We start from the raw sequence: 25,142 nt of genomic DNA on the forward strand, positions 1-25,142 counted from the left end.
GGTGACTGCTCTTTTCAAGAGTTAGCTTTCTGACAGCCTTTCCACGTGGAGCAGTAGTTTATGCCACGGAAAATTCCGTAGTCTTCTGAATGAGCCAAGGCGTTTCAGAATGCCTCAGAAAAGCGGCGGTGGTGACCCAGGAGCAGCCAGCACCGAGGGGCCTTTGCCCCGCAGCACTCGCCTGTGCCTTGCGATGGGCCAGGCAGGGTCCGGTGGTGTGAAGATAGTGGAGATGAGATGGGGCTGGAGATAACACTGTGCACAGGCAAGCTGGAAATCACAGAGGAAAACTGTCCTGGAGTTTGCCCTGGAGTAAGTTTTTCTTGGAACATCCATTATCAGCTATGGATCCTGGCTGCATTTGTTTGAAAACAATTCAGTTAATATGGGCTTTGAGGGGCAGCACGAGTCCCTTTCTAACTCCAACTGTGAATTCTGCAACGAACACTAAGGAGGCATTTGACAGGGTCTGTTCATGTTTGCACAGTAACATATTTTGTTGCTTTCTGGACTGTAAAAATAATATTTCCTGGTATCTGGGGTACTGTGTTTATCCAACAAGCATAGGGAAAGAAGCCCATGCTCCCTGATGTTAAAGAAAGGCAGTTATAGAAAAGGAGGTCTCCTACAATGAACTTTTTGACAGGTTTTTGTAACATCTTCCCTCTTCTAGAGCATGTGAAGCAAATAATGGGTTAGTTTTTCCCTCAGATAATTAACTGAAAAAGTGAAGCTGAGGTACCTGATGATCACAGAAAATATTTTACTGCAAATGCTGTGTGCTCCACCACTATGATTATTGCTTTGAATGTATGACAAGAGCAAAGAAGATGCACCAAAGCACAAGATAAAAAGGGAATCAAACATTCGTTTCTTCCCTCGGAAGCAGCAGATTCCCCACTTTCTGGTAATATCACACTAGAAGTAAGACTTAGGTGAGTCACTGTTCAAGGCTGAGCTTAAAATCCAAATAGAAGCAACCAAAGAATATGGCAAAGCCACTGCTGTGACTGGGTGTTACAGAGGTAAAGGATGGTAATTCCTGGCCCGAGCACCTGGATGCTCGTTTTGGGAGTAACACATCACGCAGCACCACAGACCGGTTCACAGCCTGTTGCCGTCTCTGGTCTTGCCTGATAGTCCCATCCCATTCACCGGAGAAGAGCCTTCCTCTTCAGCTTATTCATCTTGCTCAAGTCCCTTCTCCCACCTTATATGTCCAAGGTGCTATGAAATCTGCTGCTGTTTTTCCCTGTAATATTGGAAATGGGTGCCCTTCTCCGCACTGGCTCAGGCTCTGGTGGCTCCGGTTGTCCCCAGCACTGCCATAGCCCCTCTCCTGTGTGCTGGCTGCTCGGGGCTTTGCCCTTGGCGAGGAGGGATGCTGCTCCTCCCCGCCTTCTGCCCTGCATCAGGTTCAGCTCCTTTGTCCCGTGTCCCTGCAGAGCAAAGCTGCACCCCAGGACGTCTCCCCGAACCCTGGCCAGTTGCTGCTCCTTCTCTTAGTCCTGCGTTTTGCTCCCAGCTTTTCTGTGAGCAGATTGCTGATGGAATGTTTTCGTTCCTGTTCCCCTAAATACCCCTTTCTCCCTTCAGGCCTGCACATGATGAAAAAAGATAAAGGAAAGACTGCTATCGTTGTTTAGCTTATAAAAAAAAGTCAGGGCGAGGCTATATTATTAGACAATCTTGACTGGATACTGAGATATACAGGGGGCTCGTCTCTTATGCCATACTCATACAGTGGCACGATGACGGTCTCAGGAGGCTTTTCCACCTGTGCCATTACCTTATAGAGAGCTCGGTACTCTTCCTTCCTGTTTAACATGGTGTTATGTGCTCCTGTGTAGCTGTTCCTGAAAAGGGCTCATTTTAAATTGTCATTGGTGCACTTTCTCCTCAAATTTTCTCTCAACCGCTAAGTTTTTAAAACCCCCCTAAATTTAAAGAAATAGACTATAATACTTCTCAGCCCAAGTCACTGGAGTGTTGTATGACGATTAACTCATTAATCTCTCTTGTCACTGTAGTATAACATGATGTTGTGTGAGGACCAGTGGTGATGTATAAAATGCTGCCATCCATGCGACTTCGGTCACAGCTGCGGGTGCTTGGGCTCTTCCTTCAGTCACTGCCCAGAGCAAGCAGCATCATGTGCCATTCAGGGGAGGTTTAGACTGAGTATTAAGAAAAATTTTTACACTGAAAGGGTTATTAAGCATCGGAACAGGCTTCCCAGGGAAGTGGTTGAGGTGAGGTACCATCCCTGGAGATATTTAAAAGACAGGTAGACATAGTGCTTAAAGATATGGTTTAGTGATGGTTTTTGTCAGAGTTAGGTTGATGGTTGGACTAGATGATCTGAAAGGTCCCTTCCAACCTAGAAAATTCTGTGATTCTATGATTTTGGTTCACTGACTCTGCTTTTAGCAACCTATGCAGGTCAACAGTGCATGAGGTGAACAACCACCATGAAAAATACACTGAACTAGATACTTTTGATGAGAGCAAATGCCCATTAAGTGAGGATAGAAAAGAACCATCTCCTTTTTTCTCCCATAGATGCCTAAACCCCAGTTTATGATATTTCAGAGTAAACACACAATGTGAGGTATAGATAGATGAAGAGCAGTGGCTTGTGTACATGAAGCTGGAAAGCAGTAATAGCATACCACTGCCCACAGAGATTGAAATCTCCTGCCCTAACGTGATCTTTGGTAATCGCTGCAATCAAACACGCACTTTATTCTTCATTTTATTGATTAAATTTATCCTATGGTAAGGATAGAGTGGAAAAAGATTTTAGGACCTCGAAAACTGACACCAAGTTTTGTAAGAGATTTGGATTTTATAACTTTTATGGATGAAAACTGCTGTATATCCACAGTCATGTAACGACTCACGATATATGTAGAACTGATGCTCATTGTATTCTGCTCTTTTCCACCATGTCACAACTCCTGTAGAGTTGATATCAATTTTCCAGAAAGGCCATCCTTAGTTGTACGTTCAGGATGAAAACACCAGCAGTGATGAGGACCCATAGTGACGTGCATTTTAGCAGAAACACCTGAGGGAAGTTTGCTTGTTGGCTGGAGTCAGCTGCAGTCCAGAGAAATGGTGCCATTTGTGCCTCACTAACACAAGAACTGAATAGACCTGCAAATGTTAAAAGCAAGAGATGTCCTTGAAGAAAGCATATAACCAATAATTAATGCAATATTTTCATAAGTTACCCTCTATTTTTAACTAGTGTCAGCAAAGTCATAGCAAATGACAAGAATTTAGTCACAATGATAAAAACCCCATACTATGAACTGGTGTTTACCATTCTTCCTTATTCAGAGCTTATTCCTCAAATTCCCATACTAAAGTGGTGGCTTAAGGCACTACTCGCTTAACTAAAGGTGACATGAAATACATGTTACCCTCTGAACAGAGACAGCTCAACCATACCCATCTCCCCTGGCAGTGTTTCTGGAGAAAAACAAACTAAAACTCCAGATCAGAATGTTTGCAGACTTGAGGGTTTAAAAAATCCCTAGATTTGAACCAGGACTTCCCAAACACCAGTGACTGGAGTGAGGACTGGAGCAGTGGATAGGGCAAATCTGTAGCCAGATTTGTAACCCTGATCTATGGACTTGGGGCCAGTCTCTGCCGGGACACTCGCACTACAGAGGTGCTGTAAAATCCAGGCAAATCAACACAGAACAGCGAGTGCCACGATGAGATTGTCAGACCATTCTGTGTGACAAAAAGCACCAAAAGATCTGTGTGTTTAAATACACCAAGATGTGTTTGATAAAGTCTCAGGAATAAAATGTGATGATATTATCTTAAATATGCATGATATTAATCTTCCTGAAGCCAGGGATCACAACACTGATCTAGTGTGCCAGTGTAACTTATGAAAAGCTCTGAAGCGTTATTATCCCCTGATGGAGTGAAGGAAAAGAGATGACAAATGCCCCTGGTCCTTGGAGCATGCCCTTGGATCATATAGGAAGTCTGATAAACCTGTCAAAGAAGGCATCTCAGAGCTAGATGTTAAAGTTTGAAGGTCTCAGACTTGTTGAGCCTTACCTTTGGTGAACACCACAGCAGATGCATGGAAAATAATTCAGTAACCAAAAGTGAGAAAGATTTAAACAGAAGATGTTTTAACAAATACGAGACAGTGTAGAGCATTACTATCCTACCTTATTGTTACCGCCTAGTTCAGCCTCAGCTTTTAAGTGATCTGTGGTTTGATTAGATAATTGCTTAGAGAGAAATGTGATTTGCCTCTAGTTCCTGTTCTTGTCCATACTAATTTTGAACATAAGCTCATTTGTAGAGCACTGGTGTTAATTTTATTTGGACTTGTTTGCAACCCACTGTTTAATCTTGTATTTCCAAAGTACTTCGTGTTTGTACTGTCCCGGAGATGTAGCACAAGGACAGGATCTGGCACAAATAACGGGTAGAAAGGCGGGGGCGGGGAGAAAAGTTTTCATGCTTGCTTACCGTAATGCTGACACAGGGATGCACCTGCCACGCCACTACCTAAGGAGATGGCACCTATACCGAGAGGGGAACGTGTTCTGCACAGCAGGACGCCAATTACAGGCTGTGATGGGGACTGCAGCCCCGGTTCAGGAAGGCAGATAAGCACGGGACACCCACCTGCACGCTGGAAAGAGGGGGAGCCCTGGAGCTTTACTGCTTTGCTACTTTTGTTCTGGAGATTCATTAATCAGAAGCCGCACCTCGTTTCCACACCCCGTTTCCCGTCCGGCTTGGCTGATCTGGGGGGATCGGGGTATCCCCTTGGGTGGTACCGAGTGGCCCCCAGACCCCGGGAGCATCCTCGAGGGGGCGGCGGAGCAACGCGTCCCCCCCCCCGCCCTGCCTCGGGAGCCGCAGCCGGCCGGAGGTGGCCCCAGCGGCTCGCCCAAGGGCCACCGAGGGCTGGCTGGGGCAGGGCGAGGGGAGAAGGGCGGGTGGAAGATGGTGTGGGGGGGGCGCTTTGCTGCACCCTCCTCCACCGCGGCTGGCTACGCAGGGCAGCCTGTACCAGGGGGGCCGAGCGCTCCTCCTGGGGAGACGAGAGACCGCCGGTGCCCCCGGAGCGGAGCCGGGCGGGGGGACGGCCAGAGGGTGGGCGGACCGGCCTCCTCCGCGGCGGGCGGCTGTTTCTCCGAGTCAATTATTTATCCGCTCAAATGAACGCAATTAAAAATGGGAACGGGCGATGGGGTCAACGCGCGGGTGCCGCGTCCCCGTGGCTGGAGGGAGCGCGGCCGGCCGCTCCGCTCCCCCCGCAGGGCTGTCCCCCGCCAGGCCGGCCGGCCGGGCAGCGCTGCCTTCCCGCGCCCCGGCCCCTCCTCGCCCTCCCTCGGGGGCATCTCGGGAGTCCCCGGCGCGGCGCTCGGCCCCACCATCGCCCCGTTGCGGTGCAGGGGTAGGGTACCCGGCCGTGCCCCCGGCAGGGAGGGCTGCGGGCGGTCCCAGCCGGCACCTGCCGGGGGAAGGAGCGGGGCGGGCCGGGCCGCGCCGCCGCCCCCCGCGCCCGTCCGCCGCCGCGGCGCGCAGCCCGCCCCCGGCGCGGCGGGGGTGAGGCGGGGGGCGAGCCGCCGAGTGCTGCTCCCTGGCGCTCGGAGCCCGCTCCAGCGCCCGCCCGCCGCGCCGGCGAACATGAGCGATCATGGCCGCCTTCGGGCTCCTCAGCTATGAGCACAGACCGCTCAAGCGGCCGCGCCTGGGGCCGCCCGACGTCTACCCGCAGGACCCGCGCCAGAAGGAGGTGAGACCGGCCGCGCCGCGCCCGCCGCCCCGGGGCCCGGCCGCCAGCCCCGCGCCCGCCCCCCGCCCGCGGCGGGCCGCCGCCCTCGCCTCCCGGCCCGGCGCCTCCCCCGAAACTTTTGAGCGGCGCCGGGCGGCCGCGGAGCCGCCCGCTGACTTGCATTTTCTGCGGCGAGGCGGGGGTGGCGGTCCCGCTCACCGCTACCTCGGCCTCGGCGCCCTCCCTGCGGCCCGGCCGGCACCTGGGCTCGCCCTGCGGGGCGGCGGTGAGGGCAGAGGGGCCGGGCTGCCAGCCGGGCCACCTGCCGTGAGGGGGGGACCCCGTTAGGGACACAGCCATCTGCCGTGAGGGCCACGGACCCGTGAGGGGTACGGCCATCTGCCATGAGGGGCGCAGACCCTTGAGGGGCACCCCTGGCCATGAGGGACACAGACCCTTGAGGGGCACCCCCGGCCTGTGAGGGGCTCCCAGAGGGTGAGAGGTGCCACTGGCTGGGGCGAGCATGGGCCTGCTGAGCTGCCCACCCGTGTTCCTGACCTGACAGCAGGGACGTGTGGTTGGAGGAATGAAAGGGCTGGAGGGTTTTTGGAGGTCAAACACAGAGGGCAGGGTTGAGCGGGGCTGTAGCTTGTACTCTTGCATCAGGTTGTGGCTACCCTACTCCTGGGTAGCACAACCAAACCCACGGAGACCTGCCGTCGGTCAGTGCTGGGGCTGACTGTGTAGTTTGCGTGGGTGCTGTGACATGGCTGGCACATCCAGCAAAGCAACGGTGTGGGTTGTAGGCTCTTCCCAGCCTGGCTTCCCAGTCTTGATTCCAGGCTGCCAGCCTTCCAGAGGTGAGTGGAAGAAGCCTCTAGTTGGGTTATGTGACTGGGATGTCTCCTAGCAAAGTCAACGGGTCTCTCTGAGATTTGCCTCCTGTGCTGGGTTGTGATTTGTACATGAAACCGTGTGTGCCAGATACCCCTGCCTCTCATGTGGCTGGTTTGGGATGTCCTCTTCTGGTGGTCCCGGCTGTCTTACGTCCCGGTGAATCGGCACTTGTGGAAGTCATCAGTCTGACGTGTCTAGAAGATGAACTCCAGTTAAATTGAGCAAGTACAGCAGGGCAGCCATACGGCATTCTTCATGCTGTGCTCTCTTTCCTGGTCAGTTCTCGTCTTGTGAGGCTTCCAAAAAGGACACTAATTAAGAGTAATTTATTAGCTGTGTATGAGCATTATCATCTGGTTCACATAGGCTGGCGAGTGCTCATCAGAGTGTGACTGTTGGTCAGTGCTGGTTGAGAAAGGCTTGGACAACATGCAATAAAAGATGTGTATTCAAGTCCATCACTAATCCTTTGAGAAATAGCTCAATTTTTTGACCTCTGGCATCTTTCTGTCTTTTCACCCTTATGCCGTACTCATCATACTTACGGACTTGGTGGTTACGGTACCTAGAAATATTTCTCTAGTGTGTGTTTTTTGTGTGTGATTGTGACCAGGCATGCAGAACTGCATCTGAACTCAGCTATGACAATGTATGGAGATGAATTTTTAGCTCTGGACTGTTGCATATTTTTAGTCAGGTGGTGGATTGATTCTTACAGACACATTTATAAATATGCAGCCCGTTACAATAAGAATGGAAGTGGCAAGTGCCCAGATGGTTAATATTTAAAATATGTTACATGGGTGCATTAGTAAGTAGAAAATAACTGCACCAGGCTCATTGTTATTCGCCATAATGTAATTGATTGAAATGTGGCTTGGGGAAAGTCTTTATTCCAGGTGCGTGTGGGTGGCGTCGGTGTGTGGTGCATGGGGCATTTACAGGACATAGTCCTATGTCATTCCAGCCTTTGGGTTGGTGAAGTCTGTCTACCATTTGAAAAAGGAGACAAATCCAGAGTTGTGGGTCCTAGCAGAGGTGGGAATGGACCATCTGGTGACGGTGTTGCTGACCGTCACCCTGTGCCTTTCCAGATTCCCTGTCTGCTAGGAGCTAGCACCTCCAGGGATGCTGGGCTTGTGCTCCTGAGCCCGCTCACCTGAGCGCCAGGTGGAAATTAACTTTTTTTCCTAACGCTTCCTGTGCTCTAAATTGTGACTGTCTCCCTAAGATGGATAAAATATAATGCAAATTGTGTTTGGTGCAAGCCAAAGATAGAAACACTCAATGTATCATATCATCAGGGCCAGAACCTCATGATTTTACCTGAGTAATGTTTTTAACTTTAGCTGAATTCAGTTTCAAAGCACAAAAAAGCACAATTGACATATTTTTCATATTTTTATGCTGAGAAATAGCCTTCAGACAGAAGAAATTTCCTAGCGCATAGGGTTTGACTCTTCCAAGCCTCAATTCCCCAATGTCTACAATCGCCAGTAGCCCAGACCACCTCCTTGCTGGTAGGATGGGTAAAGAAGTTGAAATTTCTGTCAGAGAAGCCTCTCTGGTATTGTTCCCCTTATGCCAGTTGGGAATAGACCTGTCTTGAAAGACCGATCTTCCTTCTTGCTCTCAGTATCTGTTTATAACATGGCTAGGGTGTTCCCAGTCTCCGGCAAAAGTTGCTTCTGCCTGTGGTTGGCTGCTGGGTATGGCTAATCCTTTTCTGTGACTTCTGAGCCGTTGATTCAGAGTGGGGAATGCTCCTCTAAATATTGTTATTCCTCTCTTCATCACGAAATATAGCTTGTTTAGTAATCTATAACTGGCGTAATACTTTATACTGTCTCTTTTAGGGAGTTATATTTTGATCTTGTTGTTCAAACCAAGCCCAACATAGCAGAAGCTGAGCATCAGTGGAAGGCTTATGCTGCAGCAGCTACGCCACAGGTTGAAATCCTGGACTTTCCTGCAGAGGGTTTGGGCCTCCAAGCTGAGGCTATGGTTGCTCTAAGATGCTGAAAGTAGGTGCCCTCATGTAATTAAGAGACACAAAGCAAAAGAAGGAGCATGTGAGAGGATCTAACAGTAATGACTGGTTAAAAAGAGCCATTTTTTTTTCTTTTATGAGTTTAATATGAACTTCTTTTAAATTTCTTTGTTGAAGGGAATTTTGGAGCTTAAGGAGAAAAAGAATGCCTTTCAAAAATGACTTGTTTTTGACTGCATGCCGGTATAGCTCTGTACATTGTCTGTTTGCCCAGCTTAGATGTCAGAATAAACTGGCCAGTTGCTGTTTTTTCAACACCGTTATACATCGTTAGCTTTCTGCTTTTCTCTTCGTGGCTTGGTGCTGCAGTGAGCAAGTGTAACCGCAGTAATAAGGAAGCAGGAGAATGCTTAAGTTGAAAGAGTCCGTTCTTATTCATTAAAAGCAAGTTAATATGGAATTATGTAGTCTAGAACACCCAACCATAATGCCTCAATGCTTGATCCTAACAGTCAGTTCATTTGTTCTTGGTCTAGATCTGAGTGCAGCCGACTGGGTGAGTGCTACAGGTGGCCTCCTCTGAACATGCTTTGCAGGAGTCACGGCTGCGATGGAGTGAACACACACAGATTTAAGTTGGGGTATGACTTCTTGCAGAGCTGGTGACACTCAGGTCCTGTGGACGTCGGCTGCACTCGTCAGGCTTTCTTTCTGTAAAGATATCCATCTGTACACGTGTTCAGAAACGGAGTGCTGCAGATATATCGGTGGTTCTTAAATATCCCACATGAAACAATTACAATTCTTTCTGAAGCAAATTAACGCGATTTGGGCCTGACTGTTCATTTGACTATTTAAAATTGCAAAAGGGTTTTAAGCCTTGATTGGGCTCGCTTGGGGCCCTGCTTGACATTTTGAAAGGAAGCTTGACATCCCTGCAGGAGCCCAGAGGATCTGGCGCGTCGTGGCGCAGAGCGCGTCACTTAGTGACAGCAGCGTGCGCTGCTCCTGTGCCTGTCAGTAGGGGAGGGCTTGCAAACCAAGCCAAATGAAAGGATGTTTAACCCTGGGACATTCAGTATTGTGCAACTTAGCTGTGCTGGTGGCCAGGAAACCTTCGCTTCTGCTAGGGGACAGCTGTGCTCTTAGAAATTGACCCTGAGCTGTTAATGGAGCCGGCTTAAGTGAGATGTAATGAGAGCTCCTGTGAACATCCATTTTATTGTTAATTTGCTTGAAAAGGTATCTGGGTGCATTGTGTTTGCAGATGACATGTCTTTTCATTTCTAGTTGGCGTTTGGTTATGCAACTGTCCTGTGTTCCGTGTTTAGAATTTCTAAACTGCTGCTGAAGGCAGGGAGAAATCTGAGCTAATAATCTGAGCCAGACAAAACCAAAACACTGATGTGTTTGTGTTGTCAGTCCATCCGCAGCTTGTTCCGACAGTGGTGGTAGATACAGCAGTAAAACATACGGCTCTTAGTTATTTTCAGCATAATGATATCTAGACAGCTTTTTTCAAAGGAGGAGAAGTTTAAAGATAACAGAAGTGGGGTCATCTGTGGAAATGGCACTAATAGTAACATATATCTCCATCTGTTTGCCGTTTACCTTTTATTTATTTGCTTATAATATCTTTGATCACTTTCATCTCTGCCTTTATCTGTGTTTGCAAGGCTGTCTTGGGGATAGTGTGGGTGGAGGAGTGTTCCAGCACTTCTTGTTGATTTCATTTAAAATTCAGATGAGGCTTGCTAACTTCATAAACCCTAGAGAGCTTACATGTCTTCTAAATACATTACTGTCTTCCGTGTTACTCCCAAACTTTGCGAAAATACTGAAAAGCAAAATGCGTTGCAAAGCGTGAGAGAATAAGCTGAATGGAAGCTTCTGGGTTGCTGTTTTTGGGGAGAGAAGTTGCCCAAAACTATTAACAAAATCTTCTAGTAAAAGATGACTTTCTTAACTTTATTTTCTCCTATTTTATTTGCTTAGTTGCACAGCAGTCGCTCTTTGGTTTCATAGGTTATTTCACAATCATCTTGGGGATCGTTTGGATATCTTGACTGCTGCCAGGGGTCCGTAGACCGCTTGAGCCTGTATAGAGTACCTTTGGTGGCAAGTAACTGATTTGTTGGGGGAAACAAACAAGTCAAGTTCCCATTTATCTGGCATAGGTAAACCTCAGTCTGACAGGCATGTGGTCCTGAATAAGTGAATGAAGTGCACAGCCTCCATGGGAGAATATTAACTTTTGGTGAAGATGTGGAGTGAAGATGGGGAAAGGATGGGGCGATGGTGGGACTCACTTAGGAAGTTATATTCTGCATTTGTGAAGACTCGGGTATGTGTTTGCCCCTCATGCTACTGACTCCACTTCTGTCAGTTCTGTGCTCTTGCGGCGAATATGATTTGGCTAAGCCCGCTTAAATACCCATATGCAGCAAAATGAAGGTGTGTTGATACTGTAGTAGGAGGGGAGTAATACTTCCACTACTAAAGAAGAATTCCAGAAGAATTTGGTTCAGTTGCATCAGGGACAGACGTTTACTTGAAATTGTTTCTGCTGGAGGTGGTCTATTTCCTATTTCAGTAGATATTATCAAATGGTGGTTGTGAGGCCACAAACTGAAATAGTAACATTTTAAACTTCAACAAAACAAGGATGCAAAAGTTCTTCTGTGCTGGGGGAAGGGACGTGTGGAGGTCTGCAGGTAACGAGGGGTGTTACCCCTCTGCTTTCTGTTGTGGAGTGATGCAGGTGGTTCCAGCAATCCCAGCGTATCTGGAGGAGAGGAGGATGCGCTGCTCTCCCTCCGCTGGTCAGGACGGCTGGTGACTGGCACCTCTTCCATGAGGAAGATTTAGGGCTGAGTGCTGGGGAGCACTGCAGGTTTTACGAAGGCTGCCAAGACCTTGTTTCCTGCTACCCTTCTCATGGTCAGCAATCCTCTTGCAGCAAAACAAGTGGGATCCTTATCAAGTTATGGCCTTGAAGCTTGTTGTAAGGTAAACACTTAATGGGGACTGGAGCGTAGGAGTGGCATTGTGTTCCCCTTCACTGAAATCCTGTGAATGTGCAAAGTGCTTTGAGGGTTCAGGCGAACGCAGAGTGTGACATACTAGCAAATACAGAAATTTTTGTTATAAAACCATACTTCTCAGAATGATGTGACTTCTTAAATTGTCATTTAATTTTTTGCTCTTAAAATGCTCTTTGCAGGATGAACTTACTGCAGTGAACGTAAAGCAAGGCTTCAGTAATCAACCTGCTTTCTCTGGAGATGAGCATGGATCTGCTAGAAATATTGTCATTAATGCCTCAAAGGTAAGACAAGGCTTTTTGGTCTGAGTATACTCATTGAAATGGGAACCAACCTGGCAGTGGTTGTACTTGGTTCTTGACTGTTTTGCTTCCTAGTTGGAAGTCTTTGTATTAAAGTTAATTTCAGAATTAATATAAGAATGCTGAGCTGTTTTTCTGCTACCTAGTGTTACCAGTCTTCAGAGGAAAACATGGATGTTGAGAACAAAATGTAACTAGCACACTTCATTGTAGAGATGTTAATTTTTGCTCTTGTTCTTTTATTTACTTCACTTGCAAACACAGTTGTGGCTCCTTCCCTGAAAGTCTCTAGTGTTTACACATCTTTAACTTGCTTTCGTCTTGTATCTGTTTCATCAGGCTGTTTTCTGACAGGAGAAGTTGGTCACTGTGCTCTGGGTGTCTTGGAAATACATTCTTGTATTGTTTAGTGAAATTTAACTTAGCTCTCCTGTGTTGTTTTTTTTTTTTTTTAAGAGTCAAGTATGACATACAAAAGAGCAATAAAAATCACTAAAATATTAGTTACTATCCTCCAAATTGAGAATAATAGCTGTATAGAAAAAATCTCCATCCCCTGTTTCTTTGAGGGATCTGTCCAGATTCATGTACTCTCACTTTTTTTTCCTGTTAGGAAAGCACAAAGAAACGATTTTGAAGGAGAATGTTATCAGGAAGCTTATAAAAATGTTTTTAGACAAAGTAATTCTCTGCTGTTTGACTTTTAAAATATATAACTTTATAAAGCTTATTGGAAAATGTGAATTTAGTTATACGCTGATGCTCTTTTAGCAGAAGAAGAGATACAAGTAAATTACAAGGTTGCTATTGTTGAAATGTTAAAGGTTTCCTTTACATTCTTCTGATTTTGTTTTCTGGAATTGCTACCTGCGGGCTCTTTCTGTCTTCTGTTTTAATTATTCCTGTTTTGACTATTGAACATAATTGCTTGAGAAGTAAAACAGAAATTCGTAAGGATGTGCTTATAGTTATTTGGAAGGTTTAAGTGTAGAATTACCAAAATGATCTCCTAAAAGCTTTTCATAGATTTTAAAATTACCCAACTATGAATACATTTATTAGAAAATCAAACATTTTAGTCTTACTGTCGGGTCTAAAAATTAATTTCTGTTACAGTAATTTTGAGAAGTAAATAAGCTTACGTGGGAAGTAAAATCTCTATTGGGCTTTTTTCTGCTGTTTTGGGATTGAAAGTACTGGGGAACCAAATGTTACAAAGCTTTTCATTCTGGAGGTATTGAGTGGTAGCGGAGGAGTTTTGAATAGAAGTCAGAACACTTTCTAGCTTACCCGAATCTTTGAAGTTTTGTCTGCTGTAACTGCTGACACAAAGACAACGAATGCGGTTCTTGTGACAGTGTGTTTTGTTGTAAATAGAAGTGAGAAACATGTATTTACACACTTAATGCTATGGTAAAGTGTAGAAGGGGAGGAATGTTCTGAGATACTCTTAGAATACACTGAATTGGGATCTAAGTCTGAGATGCCCATCTCCTGGAGGGATGTGGCTCTGGGCATTCCCAGTGACCTGTCATGAATGGCAGCTGCATCTCTGGTATCTTTGGCTTGGTTTTGCTGACTTGTAGCTTCTACAGTGATAGTGCAGAAGTGTTGCACGAGTGCTTAATATCATAAATGTCCATCTCGTAGCTGCAGGGAATGAAAGTGTAATCTTATAAGATTGATAGCCTGGACTAGACTGATGACTATACCTATTCAGATGGAAATCCTTTGTGCGTTAATGTACGATAGATGCTTACTTACTGGGTTGTCATATATGTTTTGCATTTTTTTCCCACCAGATTGGCGCATACTTTAGCAGCATACTAGCAGAAAAGCTAAAACTTAACACTTTCCAGGACACAGGAAAGAAGAAACCACAAGTAAATGCCAAAGACAACTACTGGCTGGTTACTGCTCGATCGCAGAGTGCGATTCACAACTGGTTCACAGATTTAGCAGGAAGTAAACCACTTACTCTTTTAGCAAAAAAGGTATCAAAATACTCCTTCCTCTATTTCTTGGACGTTGGGTTGTACTGAATTGGGCTATAACAATAGGGCAGTGTTTCTGAATGTGCTGGATGTGGGGCGGTGCTGGAGGCGGCTGCTGTGCAGCATGTTTCCTCTCTGCAAGGAGGGAGGGTACCTGGGCAAAGGGGGACTTCTGATCTAGCTGATAAAAAGTTTCTTTGAATGACTGTATTTCAGCTTAAGCGTGTTTATCTTACTGACAGCCAGATTCTTTGCCTGTACGCTTCACTTCAAGGGTCTCTTTCCTCAAGCAAAGGAACAGTTTACAGAAATTCTTGTGTCTGGCAAGGAGATAACTGGCTAGGAAGCCAATGCCTTCTTAAAAGAACCTGCCTGCTAACTCCAACCCCTTTGCATGCTCTTCACATTTAAATTTGTATTAACAATCTTTGTTGAACAGTCTTATTAGTTGCATTCTTGATGAAATTTCCAATTAAGAAGAAGAATTCTTGCTGCTTTGTGGCAGTCTTTGTATAACTGGAAAAGGCAATTCTGAGCTATCTCTTTGGATACTGCATGCTGTTAAGAACAGCAGTACAAGATAAATTTGAAGTGGTCTTTAAAACTCATCCAAGGTGGCGTCTGGAACATAGTAACAAAGGTGCTGTTATTCATGCCTTTCTTTCCTGAAGCTCTGTGTATAAGCAGCTAATCTTACAGTGTATGGGAGTTACTCTGAGTATAAATTAAACTGAAATAGGGAACTCGTATTCCAAGACTATTGAGCATAAACGGATGAATATAACAGAAGGTACAAGTTTCACCAGTTTTTGGTCTGTTGCTATGCAGTTGATGAAGAACGTGTGCTGCTTTGCCATCAATAGAGCCACCAGAAAAACAAGAGCTTTGCTGTGGCAAGCATGCCACCACCTTAAGTTTCCCCCTAACTTTCCGAGAGGTTAACTTTGTGACTAGAAGTACTAGAGAGATTTCTTTCATTACTTAAGTTAGTTTTGTTTTATTTATTTATTTATTTATTTATTTATAACCGAATTTATAAACCTTCAATAACAGGAAACAAGCATGTTAGGAAAACTGAAACTGATTCTGTAGAGTCCCTAGGCTGACCACTGAAGAGGAAAGGGTCAGTGTTTTGTTTGCTGCTCTCTTCAGCATTGACACACCTCTGTTCTCCAGGCACTCTGTTGGAAAGGATGAGTATCCCTGAAGGAGTAATGAGGATTTTTTTGGTAGGGGATAGTACGTGTAGCATTTGTGTCTCCATTCCCTTCTATCTCCACTGGGCATGAAATGTCTTGTTCTTGTATAGGTTGCTTAAACAATGCATTTTGAAATTATTCTACTTTATGCAGAAAGTTGTAAGGCTTGCTGTGACTGAATAGAGTGAGTCTTTACCTGGAAGTCTTGTGGGACTGGCCCTGTGGTGTGTGTGGCCAGTGCAGGCAGTATTAGCTGGCCAGGCTGTGTTTCCCTGGTGTGCTCTGGTTATTACGGACTCATCTGAACCAGGGGCACCCAGGTAACTGGCAGTGTCTGTGTAATTGAACCCTTGCCCAAAACTTGATATATCACAATTTTCCAGAGGTCCTGAGGATCAGCTTGCAGGACTGTTCCTGCACTTTGGATGTCTTTGGCTGTGTTAAGAGGTTTGCTAGTAGCCCTGTAGGCATCTCTGAGCAGGTAAAAGATGCTCCTGGTGAAACCTGGGGCAAGTGTGTGGTGGTTATCTCTTTTTTGTCAAGTCTCTTAGTTTCTATGTGTCTAGATAACAGGTGTGTCAGCGTAGTGGGTTCCTAGGTTGATGAAGAGGTCTGCCGCTTCCCAGGGAGCATGGGGCTGAGCAGAGGAGGCCTGGGCTAACCTGCAGGTGCCAGCTGCTGTTTGGACTGTGTGCTATAACTTGCTTCCTCTTTCATTTCAGGTTCCTATTCTCAGTAAAAAAGAAGATGTTTTTGCTTACTTAGCAAAATATTCTGTGCCACTGCTGCGAGCGGCGTGGCTGATCAAAATGACATGTGCCTACTACGCTGCTATTTCTGAAGCTAAAATCAAGAAACGCCAGGCTACTGACCCAAATATTGGTAAATAAACATCTCTAATATCTAAAAGCATAATAACAGCTGAAGGGGCATGCTCCTGTTGTTCATGGCTTTGGTGTTACTAGGTGTCCAGAGAGGAATCTTTGTAGTGGGAAGGGGAATAAAAATTCTTTTAAATCAGTTTCACTTAAAAATGTGTGTCACAGAGTACAAAGATCCACGCAGCATAAATACTACCCTGTTGGCTGCTTCTCCTCCCAGCTGATTCCTCCCTAAATCTCCACGTGCAGCATCTGAGGAGATGACTGTGCTGCATCTTCACCACTGACACTGGTCTCTGTGGGGTTGGCAGGAGTGGCAAAGGCTGTGCTAAGATAAATGTTACCAGGGAATGAACAGAACTGCTGATTTAGAAAGCCTGGGATGAAATGTGGATTTCAAAGCTTATTTATTAGAACATAGGTGGCAAGGTATTTATTTTAAGTGCTAACCTTAAATGCCACCGTCCGGCACCAAGCCAGTGGGCCAAGCAGTGACCACCTTTAAGGTGTTCAAAGGTACTTTAACTATTATCAAAATTGTAGTTTTACTCTCTCAATTTACATATGCTACCTACAGCTCTTCTACTGTCTGGAATTAACATTTTCCTTCTTTGTCCTCAAAGTAACTGGGCTCAGAACAGACAATTTCACTGATGTTCAGCAACATCTCTGTACTGCTGTGAGAAATGTTTGCGTCTTCCTGCAAGCTCATTCTGTTGTTTCTTTCAAACTTTGCTTTGTGGTTTGTTTTTTTTTTCTTTTATTATTTGTAAGCTCATAACACTAGTTTTCACTCTGAGTTCCTATTTAAAGCCCCAAAAGTTTATTTTCTATTTTCTAGCAAACATCCTATGTTTGTTCTTTGGTGATAGTTTAAAAAGCGTTCAAAAAAATCAGTCTGATTCTTAGAGACAGAGAGCAAGGGGGAGGCAACGTGCATGGCTGCCAAGAAGGAAGAGAGACACCTGCCTGGATAAAACAATGGTGTCTCCTTTGGTTTATGAACTCTGGGAGGCTGCCGTGGTGGGATTAGCTTCTCTGTAGTGAGGTCAGTGGTTTAGTGGGAGATAGCACAGTTCTCCGCTCCTTTTTCTGACGTGGGATGGGTTGAGGCTCCTTTTAGCTGTTCTGGCACTGCTGAGCAGGGTTGGGTGACTTGCTTTTTCCACCTCTCAAATTCCCCTTCTGTCCTTTGCACCATGGGATGCTGAAACAGCCCCTCTCTCCAACCTCTCAGGTTGTCTTCCCTTTTCTCTTGAATAATGTTCTCTTGAATAATGAATAATTTTTTGGGCTAGACCCTAGCAGGAAGCTCAGATCAGACCATGAGAGCAGGCTGATTGCTTTCCTAATCTGTCGTGAGTAGCTCTTCTAGTGATAGGAGAGTATCTGTGGCCCTCCTAGGGGGACTGAAGTGGGGATGCTGTACACTGAGACTGGTGTGTAATTGTTAGGGTGTAGTTAAAAGAAGCACCCTCTTTGGTTGTCTGGGAGTGGGGGAGGAAGGAGGAGGTGAGGAAAGCTAAGGTTGTCCACTCTGTTGCGACAAATTGATCTAGACTTGGTTTGCTCTGGCTGGGAGTAGCGGCTCTTTGAAATAAAAGGAGTTTATGCTTACTGGGAAGGTGCATCGTGGGGCAGGCAGGTACTCCTGCTCTGGCTCTGCTTTGGGCTTGCACCATGGTGGCACCTGCTTCACAGGGAGGATGAACGAAGCCAGTGAGAGTGTCTGCAGGCTGAGGTGCCCGTGACTTTTATCACCAAGTATTCTGAGGTAGGTTACTGAAGATTCAGTCCTCTGTACAAATTTCCTGTTCTGCTAACGGTGTTGAGAGCTTTTGGGAAGTAGTTTGCTGTGTGTTACTGAGCAGCCTTTGACAGTTCCCAAAATGTTTTATATCTGTGCCTTGGATAACAGAAAGCTGGTTGCATTGTTTCTAACTCAGGGGCACAGAGATATTGGCAATTGCTTTGGGAAAATTACCCTTTCATTCTGTCACACAAATAAGTTTGAAGTAGTGGATTCAGAATTGTTTTTCCAAAAGTGGGCGAATGTTTGAAGTAAATATAGTTAACCTGCTCTATGAAAACACTGAGACCCACTAGCTTCATACAGAAATTCCAGTGGATTTGGATAGAAAAGCATTCAACATATAGTCTGTATATGTTGACAGAACTGCCAGTTACAAATGCAAAGGGAAAAAAGAGTGAATGTGCTAGCTGAAGTCTGAGGTGAGTAGTAAACAGTGAAAACAGTTGTGTTTGAGAGTGGTGGTTCCTGTAACTCTGACAGTAAACAGGCTTAGATTGTCAAAGCAACTGCATTATGGATTCATAGAAGAGAGTGCTCTTCTAAAATATGCTGCATGCTGATTAAATACAGCTCTGTCAGATGTTTGTCTCCGAGATACTAACAAATAGCCTTGGTTGTTCCAGTTGCTGTTAAGAGAATGCCTTCCTTACAATTCCTGTTTTCCCAAAGCTTCATGTATATGACCAAACAAGTTCACTTATGTTCACTAATTTCTGCAAGTTATAGTAAATACAGAATCACTGCTGAAGCAGAGAGAAAAACTGGTGATTTTTAGGTTTGTGTGTTCGCTGAAAAGCACCTACTGACTTATCTAGGGCAAAGGAAAGATAATCAGTCATACTGGCAGACCTCCGCACTGTGCTGGTCACTCTGACCTAAGGAACTGCTCCTGAGCTTTTTTATTTTCATCAGAGTAAAAATCTGGAGGAGTTGTCTGTTTCAGAGTGATTACAGAAAGAACAGTTTTATATCCCATTGCTTGTGCAAAGTCCTGTTGAGTTCTACGTTGGCTATATTTGGAGGGGAAAGGAAGAGGAGACTAAAGGTCCAGATGGAAGGAAGTAACAAAATATATTTATTTTGCCTATTTCGAGGTTGTTTTCTGGCTGAATGCTGAAATCTGATGAAAGGGACAGGTGATTCCCTAAGGGCATACCTTGTGTCAGTGCCTTTTACGTCATCCTAAGCTAGCAGGCTTCTTGCCCATTTGACAGTATGTGTGCTTTGAGACCAATGCACAGGAGAGGCACGGCACGTGAGAAGCCCATTAATTCACATTAGGTGCTGCGTTATGCAACTGTGGGTTGATGTTTTGCACAGGTATTTTTGATGACAAAGGTGATATACGTTTGTTTGAATTCTCACTGTGAAAGAAACCTTTAATCACCTGAAATGTTCTAATTTTAAACTTATTTTGTAGAATGGACTCAAATTATAACCAGATACCTTCGAGAGCAGCTGGCAAAGGTTGCGGAGTTTTATCATGTGACTTCCAGCCAAGGCAACAGCTCTGTAGTGATGCCTCAAGAGATGGAACAAGCCCTGAAGCAGTGGGAATATAATGAAAAATTGTCATTTTATATGTTTCAGGTAATACCTTAAGAAGTGCATGGGTTTTATTTTTTTTATTTTTTTTTTTTTAGGTTACCATTCTTGGAAAGTTTAATTTTAGAACTTACTGGTAGCTTTTGTGGTAAGACTTGCATGCATTGTAAATGCTAATTCATTTAAGATTTGCTAGCTGAAAAAGCTTTGATTCGCTTAGCGTGCTTGACTGCGACTGCAGTAATGTACTCAACTGTTCTGTCTTTTCTATATTATCCCGTCTTTTAAGGGTTTTTTTAATGGTTGTGGATCAGGCTGAGGTCAGTGTGGCTCATGAAGCTCGGGGTGTTGGCGTGGTGGTCTGGCTGTTCAGTTCCACATGGTTCTAGCCCAGAATAACTCTCTGGTTCTTTCTACCCAAGGACAGAAATAGCAGAAGGGTTGCTGGGAGGGGGGTCTGTCAGCAGTAAATCAGGCAACGTGCTGAATTTGAGCTGTGGAGATTGTTGGTGCTGTACGCAGTTGCTTCCCTATCCTTAGGGCTGCCATGGTGGTGGGTGGTTCCTGCCTGCGTCGTGGGGGTTGAGGGTCTTGGGAGCTGTGTGCTGAGATGGATAACGAGAGCTAAACCAGAAATGAAATAAAACTTGTAATTACACACCTGCTTGTTTAGCGCTCCCAGTTAATACGTGATGTATTATTTTAAATCCTTTAGGAAGGAATGCTCGAGAGACATGAGTATTTGACATGGATACTGGATGTTTTGGAAAAAATCAGACCCACTGATGATGATCTTCTTAAGCTGTTGTTGCCGCTAATGTTGCAGGTACATGCATGTTTTAAAGCCAAAAATCAATATAAGCATGATTCATACATGTTAAAATAATTTAATATTTGTGGTGGTAAAATCTGTGTAAATGTTTTTACTTAGAACATTTAGGGAAATATATTGCATGGTGCATGTTTGGAATTTATAAACGCCTTTAAAATGTTCATGCTTTATAATCCTTAACTTGAATTGATAGAAGGATTCTGTAACTGGTCCTGGAGAGCAGATGAATTTTTTAAGAGACAGAAGTATAGATGCATATTTGAGCTGCTCTGTTCTTTTTTGACTTCTGGAGTCTTAAATATTGGAGGTAATCCCTTCTAGTTTACGCACGTTCAATGTTAGATCATTAAAGAAAACAAACACATGGAGTACACTGTGTACTAAACTATAAGGTGTTTTTTTTGTTTTTTGTTTTTTTTTTTTTTAAATTTCAGTATTCGGAAGAGTTTGTTCAGTCAGCTTACCTATCCCGTCGCCTTGCTTATTTTTGTGCCAGACGTCTGTCTATATTGCTAAGCGATGGTCCTAATCTTGTAGCTGCACACTCTCCCCATATGATTATTGGACCAAGCAACCCTCCTCTGGCAGCCCCAAGTCCGACTGCCCCGGGTCCCGTGGTGAGCCCAGTACAGCTGGCCTGCTCAGATTTCCTCTCCTGCCCTCAACACCGTCCACTGGTGTATGGACTTAGTTGTATGCTGCAGGTAGGCCAATGTTCCATTGCTCTTTGTTTTCAAGGCTATAACCATTCAGTTCATTGGAAAATGGAGTGTTTTTTTCGCTGTGACAAGGTGTGGTAGTTGTGGTTTGGAATGTACCTGTGTCCATTAAAGGGTGAGGGCTGAGTGGGTCTGGGGGGAGCAGGAGGGTGGATTCTCCACACTATCTGAGACACGATGGTGGAACCACCTGGAGAAGCTTGTGCTGTCTGTGTATCTGTCTGTACCTCTGCTGCGGGAAGGAGCGATTCTTCTGCCAGGGATGGGCAAACCTTTCCTTTGTGATGGAGTGTTTCTGGTTGCAGTAATGCTCTCTGCATCTCCTTGCATTCTCACCCCAGTGAGCTGGCACGGTTCTGCCAGACCCTGGCTGTCTGCTGAGTGTGGCTGGACAGAAGACAGCACCGTACTGACTCCTGCAAGCTCTAGCCTTTGAGGATTTCCTTGCTTCTTCCAGCTTGTCGCTAACGCTTGGTGCTACTGCAGGCCGCTTCATTTTGGTTTTGTCACAATTGCGAGTGGTTTGTTACTGCTTTATCAACTTCCACATTTTTTAAAACTGTGGAACAGAAGAGACTGTTCACTTGTGTGTGTTGCCCGGCAATAGCAGAATTGTCAGGAGAGTAATTATTTTCTAAAAAAGGACTTGTATGATGAGCTGCACTTGTTTGCCTTCCTGAGTGCTGACCTGATGAGACTTCCTCAAGCCTTCCTGCTGTTGCCTGTTCAGTTGTCTGTCTCTAGGGGTCGTAGAGATGCCCTGGGGGTGGTACCAGGAGTATGCTGAAGCTCGTGGGATCACAAAACCACAGAATGGGTGAGGTTGGCAGGGACCTCTTCAGATGATGTTGCCCACTCTCCCAGTCAGGCAGGGTCAGTTAGAGCAGGTTCCCCAGGACTATGTCCAGCTGGATTTTTAACATCTCCACCACCTCTCTCGGCAACCTGTTCGAGCGCTGGAGCACTCCCACAGTAAAAGAGCACTTTCTTGTGGTACGCAGCTCCCTTTCCAGGGCTGCTGCTTCCCCGTGGTCATCGCAGTGCGGGAAGTTCAGAGCCTGGAGGCAGGCTGGGTTGTATGCAGGGAAGACTCAGTCATGCTGTCTGAGGAAAGAAAGTGGGAGAGTATCTGCATCCCTCTCTCTGCTGAGGATGCATGAGTCAGGACATTAGATCCCGTCTGGCTCTCAGCGTGCTGTTACTTTTTTCCTCTTGAACATGGATCTGTCCTGGGAATGTCAGTGTGTGTCTCCATCCTGGGCTGCTGGGGTACGCTTGTGTACTCTGGCAGTTTTACAGCTTTTCTCTACTAGCAACACAGCTGGTTGTCTTTCTGCTCTTCCTGTACTATTTGGGTTTGTGTACGTGTGTGTTTTCTCTTTTTTCTACCTCTTTTTCTTGTGCTAACGAGTGGGTCCAGAGGACAGCCTGGATTCAGACAAGCTCTCTGTCTTTTCAGAGGAGCATTTCTCCAGGCAATGTTTCTGCTGACGTGCTGCTTTGTAACCCACATCTGGACTAGGGGAGCTTCCCAAGAAGTAATCAAGCAGTCTCAAAAATAAACATCTATAAGATGAATCCGCTTCCATCATTTTAGATAACATTTAAGGTCTGACCCCAAAACACCAAAGCATTCTGCTTTTGCTCTGTGCTATACCAAATGCTACAGGGTAATAGGTACTGGCTGACAAGCTGTTATAAAATGGCTGTTTTGAAGCCTGTCAATGCAAAACCTTTCTTTTGAAGTAAATCTTAAGTTCGTGGTGCATTTCAATGATGCTTTTGTGCTTTAAAATCTTGACAGAAGAGTTGATTTTAATTAATTTCTTAAATTTTAATGTTTCACATGTAGCTTCTTTCTGTAAGCTGAACACCAAAATGACTTCTTTTTTCTAAAGCCCATTCACGTTTCACAGAAAGGATCTCACTGAAATTAACCTTTGGTGGTCGTCTTTGTTGCCATTTTGAAAGTAATACAAATGAGAATTGAACAAGTATATATTTAAATTTTTTTAATAATGAAGAAGGAAAATAATATAGTAGTTGAATTTTCTCAAATTAATGTTTTAAATTGTGCATAAGCCTGTCTTTTTGTTTCTTTCACTGTAGTAGTTAGATCAAAAGTGATTCTAGTCTCATGGACTCTCTTATTGTTGGTACTGTCTATCGCACATGTTTAGAAAAAGACATTACTTCTGTTTTGTACTATTGCTTGCAGACTGTAACTCTTTGTTGCCCAAGTGCCTTGGTGTGGAATTATTCCACAAATGAAAATAAGAACGTTAATCCAGGCTCACCTCTGGATTTACTTCAAGTTGCTCCATCTAGTTTACCTATGCCAGGTGGAAATTCAGCGTTTAATCAGCAGGTAAGCTTTTTTCATTGTCAGATTATTAAAATCTCTTTTATATACCAAATAATAATTTGTGATCATTAGGACTACAGCCAAGTTTAGGTATTTCTGTAGGTCTAGTTTCAAGACTAGTGTTGTGCTAGTTTTTTTATGACTTTACTTTGTACTTCATTTAGGTACTGATTTTTGTGAAAATGACAGGAGTTTTATTTACATTCAGATGTTTTCTGTTATTAAACTGAAATTACTTTAAGATGTAAAACGGCAAATAAGAGTAAGCTTGGCATATACCGTATTGTGAGATATGACTTTTCAGACACCCTGAAAGTTAACTTTTGCTGGGTTAAATGTAAGGAAAAGATGCTTTATTGTACAAGATGATTCGTAACAGACAGAAATATTTGAACAGAACATATTTCATTTTGTTGTTCCCAAATGTAGGGAGTGTTGTGGAACACCATAGGGTACCTTGCTCCTGCTGAGAAAGCTGTCACAAGCTTGAAATGAAAATTGAGACTTCCCACCACTAGCTAATTAGCAGCTATCTTTTTTACAGGTTCGGGCAAAGATTTATGAAGTAGAACAGCAGATAAAACAAAGAGGTCGTGCTGTGGAGGTGCGGTGGTCTTTTGACAAGTGCCAAGAATCAACTGCAGGTAAGACAACTCAAAATGAAACAAATGTTGGGAGCGTTAGGGTTTACATCTGTTCTTCTTCTTTGAGTATAATCCTATTGCACCATGATTAATTCTAGTAATAGTTTGACAGATAGGTGTAATGCAATTTTTCCTGTGAAAACCTTTTTTTTTCCTCCCCCCTCCCCTCCCCCCCCCGCTCCTCTCTAACTCCCATCTCTAGGGGTGACCATCAGCCGAGTTTTGCACACCTTGGAAGTGTTGGATCGGCATTGTTTTGACAGATCAGATTCCAGCAATTCAATGGAGACGCTTTATCATAAGATTTTCTGGGCAAATCAGAATAAAGATAACCAAGAGGTAACAGCTACATTCTCCTCTCACTTCCTAATTTGTAGACAACGGATTTTATTTTTACTTATGAGAATTGTGTCTATGTGTATATTTGATACAAAGGCTTTGTGCTTTCTTGGTATGTTTTTTCTTTACTACTTGACATTTCGTTTATAAGGAGAAAACAACTCTTTGCTGTTGTAATTGAATTCTTCAGTTCTACGTATTGAAACCTCATTTAGGGGAAATGATCTGTCAAGGTTGTGTGGTTTGTTTTTTGGGTTCTATCAAGTAAAATTCTGGATTATTTTTTGATAACTTTTACATCTATTGCAGAAAGTAGTAAATTAATAAGTTATTAAGTATAGTAAAATATCCTGAAACTATATACATTTATATTTTTTTGACATTTTTACCTGTGCTCCTAGGACTGTTTTCAGAGATCATGAAAAACTTTATCAGAAATCTTTAACATGTTACTCTTCTTTTGTTTTGTTGGTGTTGTGCAGTGCGGGTGATAATGTCACTGGGCGTATCAAACTCCTGAGTTTCCTTGGAAGGTGTTTGGGGAACAGATGAAATAGTTTTAATAATACACTATTGAAGTAAAATTTTAAAGTGTAAAATAGTAGGGAATATGTCATAGCTGCTCATGTTAATGTTTTAAAAGCTTTTATGCAAAATGGTTTGGTTTTTGTTCGTGATTATAAGTTCTCAGCGATTGATGGTCGTATTTCAAGACCATCTGTTGCACAGAAATAATGCATAATAATTGTCAATCAGTGTTTTAATGACTTTGAAATAAATAAGCAGAATATAGTGTTTGGGGGATAACATC

General features: G+C 44.4%; 1 protein-coding gene across 13 annotated transcripts in view; it reads left to right on the forward strand.

Annotated features, from left to right (window-relative positions):
• MED12L (mediator complex subunit 12L) overlaps window positions 1–25,142 on the forward strand; it is a 195,811-nt gene that overhangs the window by 37,268 nt on the left and 133,401 nt on the right. For 8 of the 13 annotated variants that reach the window (XM_054205121.1, XM_054205125.1, XM_054205127.1 and 5 more), the window contains exons 1-10: window positions 5,610–5,788; window positions 11,878–11,982; window positions 13,803–13,994; window positions 15,916–16,075; window positions 19,308–19,477; window positions 20,148–20,258; window positions 20,699–20,968; window positions 23,202–23,351; window positions 23,878–23,992; window positions 24,195–24,331. In XM_054205121.1, coding sequence (XP_054061096.1) covers window positions 5,690–5,788; window positions 11,878–11,982; window positions 13,803–13,994; window positions 15,916–16,075; window positions 19,308–19,477; window positions 20,148–20,258; window positions 20,699–20,968; window positions 23,202–23,351; window positions 23,878–23,992; window positions 24,195–24,331 — 1,509 coding nt within the window. In that variant the 5' untranslated portion in view covers window positions 5,610–5,689. Of the gene's footprint in view, window positions 1–5,609; window positions 5,789–11,877; window positions 11,983–13,802; window positions 13,995–15,915; window positions 16,076–19,307; window positions 19,478–20,145; window positions 20,259–20,698; window positions 20,969–23,201; window positions 23,352–23,877; window positions 23,993–24,194; window positions 24,332–25,142 lie in introns of those variants that run through there. The other 5 variants (XM_054205134.1, XM_054205123.1, XM_054205126.1 and 2 more) reach the window with 4 other exon arrangements.

This window comes from Rissa tridactyla, chromosome 6 (assembly GCF_028500815.1).
Source record: "Rissa tridactyla isolate bRisTri1 chromosome 6, bRisTri1.patW.cur.20221130, whole genome shotgun sequence".
In the NCBI taxonomy this organism is placed as follows: Eukaryota; Metazoa; Chordata; class Aves; order Charadriiformes; family Laridae; genus Rissa; species Rissa tridactyla.